This window comes from Takifugu flavidus, chromosome 12 (assembly GCF_003711565.1).
Source record: "Takifugu flavidus isolate HTHZ2018 chromosome 12, ASM371156v2, whole genome shotgun sequence".
Taxonomy (NCBI): domain Eukaryota; kingdom Metazoa; phylum Chordata; class Actinopteri; order Tetraodontiformes; family Tetraodontidae; genus Takifugu; species Takifugu flavidus.
Genome location: NC_079531.1, coordinates 13,217,106 through 13,223,660, shown reverse-complemented (window position 1 = coordinate 13,223,660; position 6,555 = coordinate 13,217,106). Strand labels below are relative to the sequence as shown.

The following is a 6,555-nucleotide window of genomic DNA, read 5'->3' as shown; positions in this document are numbered from 1 at the left end:
TTGCTGCTCTAAAGTCAATATCTACAAGGCAAATTATGCTCCAGTTAAAATTAAATGTTTTTCATAGAACAGGAGACCTGTTTGTGATTATCATGAACATTTCTAATTTTCTTCACAAATAAAATAATAATTTGTTTTATTGGTACAAATGATTTCCACCAACAAAGACTCTGGAAAATTATTTTCACTGTCTAGTTTTATAACCCATGACGAAACCAGGCCATGATGTTTGACATTTAATGACTTATTTTATTCAGATACTTTGTGGCCACAGTCCACTAGGATCTTAGCATAGTTGTTCTCATTTGCAGGTGTTTCCCTTGATGACCTTGGAGTTTCCCCTTCAAATTTGATATGTATGTTGGATCCTATCAGGTGAGGTCGATCCTGGCTTCTATTTCTCTGGTATTAGGAGCCTTTTCTTATGCTACAGCCTCTGTGCTGTCTGTCAGTGCAGCCATTTTCACCCACTAGTAGAATTTTCTGAAATCAGCCACTTCATGTATTTGGCAGTGGTGCATCCCAGGCAGGGGCTTATCTTCACAGGCTGGTTTTAGCTGTTCTTACCCATCCCATTTCTGCTCCCTCAGGAATTCAAGTAGCATCTGATCTCTGTGGGCCATCTATCTGATGCACTTATAAAGAAAAAAAAGAAGACCGAGAAAACCAGCAACAGTTGATGTTGTATGTTTAATGAGAAAGAACATCAGTGATGAATATTGGCTCTGAGTGGAGGCACTCAGACCACTTTAAGTCAACAATTGTATTTGTTTTCATACAAATGAAGAATCAACCGTAAGTGACTCTCTTAAACTTAAAAATAGCAGTTTGTACCACGCCTCTCACCTTCTATAAATGATGAGGAGTACCTTCTGCAGCCAGCAGATGCAGGAGACACTCTGTCTTCATCCCTCTGCCTCCATCTCAACCCTTACTTGAGCTGGAGACCAACTGAAAGGTAATACACTTTCTGAATACACTTGTCTGCATGTATACATGTATGTGAAAGAGACACCAAGAGAACAAGAAACTGATCTCCAGCTCCTGACCAGGTTCTGGTCGAAGATCCCCTAGGCCACTACAGGCAGACTCATCAGGAGCATGCAACAATGCGAGGGCCATTAGTGCTACTCTCCCTCTATGAACTGATGTTGCTATTGTCCTTTTCTGTTAAATCTTGGACTTTAATTGATTTTGTGAGCTCTGATGATGATGCCAATATTCTCCTGAAGTGATAATGTACATACCAAACTTTATCCACATCCTGCTAAAGCAGGAAAATCTGTTTGCTTTGTTTGCTCTTAGTTATCATGAAGTTTTCTCTTGATGACTATCATTCTTGGCGTGACTCAAAGGCAATATATTTTAACTGACTGTGTTTGAATTCTATTTTTTCCTTCACAATCATCATTTGGGTTCTGGAGATAATGTTTGGCTTGGGTACTGAAACAAAATGTCAACTCATGGGATTTTAAGTCCTGTCTCATGATTCTTGAATGATTTTTTTGTTTTTCTCCATCCAGGACCTCTCAATGGCGACACTGTCCTCTCTCAACTGTCTTCTTTTTCTCTCTTCTTACTTGGCTACATTGTTTGCCAACAAGAATGACCTTTTAATCACTACTAATAGTGGGCAGGTTCATGGGAAGATACTGTCAGTGCTGGATGGTGAGGTTAGAGCATTTCTTGGGATTCCATATGGCAGACCACCTGTGGGAGACCTGCGCTTTAGAGCTCCAGAACCAATGGATTCATGGCAAGGAGTGAAGAATGCCGCCAACTATGCAAATTCCTGCTTCCAGATGCCAGATACAAAATTCCCAGGTAGGCTCAGTTCAATGTGCATAAACAATACCTTGTGCCTACAACCAAATCGCATCTGCACTGATATTCAGCAGAAAATCATGAGCCTGAGTGTGACATTGCTTCATTTGAATATTATATTTGAGAAAAATCTTGGGTTTTTTTGTTCTTAGATGAGCAAAGATTGGCAAGTTGCTCCATCTAAGTATGAATATGTTTAAACATTATGAGACTTATCTAAAAGATTACATTGTGAACCTTTTTGCACTAAAGGAGGATTAAAAAATATGATGCAAATAGACAATTTTGGAGTCAAGCCCCATATTTTACCAACCTCTCAGGATTCAGAGGAGCAGAGATGTGGAACCCAAATACACCGGTGAGTGAGGACTGTCTGTACCTGAATGTCTGGACTCCACGGGTCAACAACACCCAGGCTCAGGCTTCATCACCGCTGCCTGTCATGATCTGGATCTATGGAGGCGGGTTTACCACAGGAACGTCCTCTCTGGATCTTTATGACGGTCGTTACCTGACTAAGTCTGAAAATGTGATCGTTGTATCCATGAACTACAGGTGACAAGAACAGTAAACTATGAAAAAGACAAGTTGATTTTAGCTTGTTCCTCTAAGAAACTGAACCACCACCAGCAGTAATTAGAGCACTTTTTACTACTGCACAAAAACTAGTTTAAATGAAGAAGAAATATTTTCTCAAATATATTGTAGATCTTCAACATTGGTCTAGTACTTGTCAGTACTTTAACTATTACTTTTACTATTAAACTATAATTTATGTCTGACTTTTGACAGACTTTCAGTTTTTGGTTTCCTGTCTCTTCCAAACAATACAAACATCCGTGGTAATGCAGCGCTGATGGATCAGCGCTTGGCCATCCAGTGGGTGGTGGACAACATCGCTGCATTTGGAGGGGATCCCTCACAGGTCTAATATTTATTCCTTCTGTTTAAATGAAGGAGATGACAAATCCAGAGGGTTAAAACTGGTGAATATGGTTGGCCTAAATGCGCTTACTCTCTCTCACTCTTTTATGTCTGTTGTTTCCAGATAACTCTATTTGGAGAAAGTGCCGGTTCAGCATGTGTGGGCTTCCATGTTCTCTCTCCAGGCAGCAACGTTCTCTTTCAAAGAGCTGTGATGCAGAGTGGAGTTCCCACTTCACCCTGGGCAACACTCAGCCTGGAAGAGACCTGGAGAAGGTAGACTGAATGAATGGTATTCATGTGATGTTTAACTAACTACACAAGTCTTGAGGAGACATTAAAATGTGTCTGTGACTGTGTTCGCTAGATTTAAGCACTTTTTATGTCTCTAATTTCTTGTCAATACTCAGGGCCATCAAGCTGGGCACAATACTGGAGTGTCCCACTTCTGATCCAGCTGAACTGGAAACATGTCTGCAGAGGGTTAATGCCTCTGAACTCATAATAGCACAATATGGCGTTCTGACAGAAGATGGATTGGGAGGCTACCCTTTTGTCCCTGTGGTTGATGGTGTATTCCTTACAGATCATCCTCAAGTAGGTGTTGATTCACATTGACTGAAGGGTGACTTCCAAATATATTGTCATATCTTATTGTAGGTTTCTACCCCTGCAGATAATGTTGGACAATGCCCTGCAAAAAGATGTGTTGCTAGGGTTAAACAAAGATGAAGGGAGCTACTTTATGGCATATGGATTGCCAGAGTTTGAGCTTGGTGAAACTCTGATCAACTATCAACAGTTCAAGGATGCACTGAAACAGTTCCTTGGTGCAAACTCTTTTGTTAGTTCTATAATTTATTTGCATTACATTTCCATGTTTGATTCTAGCCCTGGAAAGTACCGCGATGGCTTGAAGAACATACTTTCAGATGTCTTGTTTGTCTGTCCTACAAAAGAATTTGCATCAAGGTAAAGTGTTCCTAATGTGGTAGTCTGATCTAGAAAACCCCTGAAATCTCACATGAATTTTTTTTGGGATTTTATACATTAAACTATTGAGGAGGAAGTATCTTCATGCCCTTTTCATACAATTCCTAAGATTAACTGGCACACCATTATTCTTTTTGTTCTATTAAAGTTGTTCTCGATGTTAGGGGCTCCTCTTTCAGTATTTGTCTTTTCTTTGTTCCTGACTCATTGCTGCTAAGCATGTCTCCAAGGTGTCTAGTTCTAAGCCTCACACAGACTCCTCAACATGGGACAGTAATTGTTAACTATTATGACCAACATCTTTAGGGCCACACATGTTGTGCTACCACTTTACTATTAGTTGGTAGAGGGTAGTTGGTAGAGAACATTAATTTCTTTCAGATGGTATTTCGTCTTTTGGCCTTTTATGCAGTACTGTTCCATCAGTGCAATAATTTCTTACTATCCTGGTTTGATAGGTGTGCTGACATCCTATTTTGTTTCACAGTTATGAGGGAGTTGGTGGTAAGCCTTTCCTCTATTACTTCCAACACCGATCATCCGTCAATCCGTGGCCAGAATGGATGGGTGTCATGCACGGCTATGAGATTGAATTTGTGTTTGGATTGCCCCTGAATCCATCTCTGGGATACACTGAAGAGGAGGTGAACATGAGCAAGAGGTTCATGAAGTACTGGGCCACCTTTGCTCGAACTGGGTTCGTCTGATAGAAGATTATATACATAATATATATAAATTATATATATATATAAATTGCATAATAAACAGTTAGAGAGTGTGTGTGTGTGATGAGCTCATTGTCTTAAAATTTCCTTTTTATGGTCTTGTCAGGAATCCAGGTACTGATGGACATGAATGGCCCCTGTACAATTCTGGCTCTAATTACGTTACTCTGGACACGGCCCCTCTGGAAGTGAAAAAGTCCTTAAGAAGTTATGATTGTACTTTCTGGAGCATTCTGAATTAATTCTCTGGTTAAACACAATTCTAAATAGAAAATTTGGTTGATTAAACTTCCATATCATCTTCTCTTCTCTGTTTTTTCCATATTATGCAGTTGAAGGTTTCTTTGCTGTTTGTTCAATTGTTCCTTCTGACACGATAGTGCCTTGAACCCGAGTTTGGAAACCAAGTCTAATTTTCAAGGTAACTCTTGTTTAATAATGAATTTGTTTTTTTTTGTAAAAGCATGGAGCTCCCAGCACGCTTTCTCGTAGAACAGACACAGTGAAGGAGGAGGACATTAGTGGGCCTTCATGAGATTGGAGCATTTTGCTGGTTTACCCTCTGTCAATTCTGCTCATGGAATAAAATCAATATCAATTAACCCTTGTGTGGTGTTTGGGTCTGTGGGACCCATTTTCACTTTTTATTTTAATTATTTTAAGAACATATCACCTCATTTTGATGTGCACCTGAATGGGTTAAATTTCAAGTTCAAAGAAATAAAAGTCAGTCGTCTGAAAAACCTTGCTTCACTTGTAAATTTGTTTCCACTCATATCTATATTTTAATTGATTTTCTTTATTATGTTTTAAATAATAAGTTATAAATGTGACCTAACAAAGGTAAAGGGCAAATATTAACCATATATATATTGTTTATACTGCTTGTAATTGGGGAACATCTGTTCAGTATTTTAACATAAAAGTGTTTGATTGTGAAGCATTAAAAGCCACAAAATGCAACGGGTCCATCAGACCCACAAACGCTGGCTGAATAACAACAATATGAACATTACACAAGGGTTAAGAAGAAAGCGCTATCCTTTAAATCACTTTCAACCGAGTGTTGTTTTGTGTAACTCAAGTGAGACAGAGCGACATCCTGTTGAAAGTTTAGAAGGCTGAACCCACAAACCTGAAGAGATGTAAAATGGGAACGTAGCGAAGAAGACCTGGATGGATGGAAAAACAGATGCTCTAAACAGTTTCTAAAGAACACAGAAAAAAATTGATCATTAGGTGGAAATACATGCAACAATGCATTAAAAAAGACAAGCAAACACTGGTCATGTTTCAGACAAGTGTACTTCTGCAGAATGGAGCAACACAGTTTCTGTTTGAGAGCCAACCCATTTCCTCACGTATCTGTCTCTTGCTACAGGAATTTAATTCATGATTTATCAATTACAGCTCATCTATTGTGTTTAGTTATGAAGTAATAGTAGCATATGTGTTCTGTATACAGTGATCCCTCGCTATATCGCGGTTCATCTTTCGCGGCTTCGCTGCTTCGCGGATTTTTTTTTTTTTTTTTTTTTTACAGTGCCTCTGAATCCTGATTGGCTCAGGGGCTTTACTGTTGTCTAGAAATAAAATATTGACGCTGTACTGTATTGATTTTTCACTTGTCAACAGTTTTCGTTTCTGTACATTCTGCCAACTTTATGTTTGCACTTGGTCGCTTAGCAACCATGGTGAGAATGGCCACTGAACTTCAGCGCACGGCACAAGAATGGGACCCTTTGATGAGTCGTTCATTGCAGTTCTCAAATATAATCGAAGGTGGCATATCCGTTTATAAAAATCTTCTTGCCCAGAAAAAGAAAGAGCGCCAACAACTGCCTATAACAATGTTCTTCTCTCGGAGAAAGACTCCTGCGCCTTCCATAGAAACAGACGCTCAGTGGAGCGGAGTCAGGACGAAGAGGCACAGCTGGGACTGGGAAATACGCGAGTGACAATGTTTCCAATCTTGTACAGTATTACTATATTAAAATTATTGTTTCAAACAAAGTTTGGTCTTTAAAACAGGTTTTGATGTTTGGTTTCATTCTACTGTTCAGTATTGCATTGTAAAATAATTTAAAAA

The 6,555-nt window shown here is 39.2% G+C and overlaps 1 protein-coding gene across 2 annotated transcripts; it reads left to right on the top strand.

The window, feature by feature from the left end:
- The first annotated feature begins 236 nt into the window (after positions 1–236).
- Positions 237–5,149, top strand: LOC130535467 (acetylcholinesterase-like). Of its 2 annotated transcripts, XM_057050528.1 has the most exons (11): positions 237–375; positions 591–795; positions 879–958; positions 1,524–1,824; positions 2,145–2,379; positions 2,617–2,749; positions 2,873–3,024; positions 3,159–3,345; positions 3,425–3,720; positions 4,229–4,438; positions 4,573–5,149. In XM_057050528.1, the coding sequence occupies exons 4-11, from the start codon at positions 1,533–1,535 to the stop codon at positions 4,706–4,708; spliced, it is 1,641 nt and encodes a 546-aa protein (XP_056906508.1). In that variant the 5' UTR covers positions 237–375; positions 591–795; positions 879–958; positions 1,524–1,532; the 3' UTR covers positions 4,709–5,149. The 2 variants fall into 2 exon arrangements, with proteins under 2 accessions (XP_056906508.1, XP_056906507.1); XM_057050527.1 differs by lacking the exons at positions 237–375; positions 591–795; positions 879–958 and having other exon boundaries at positions 1,010–1,824.
- The last annotated feature ends 1,406 nt before the right edge of the window (positions 5,150–6,555 follow it).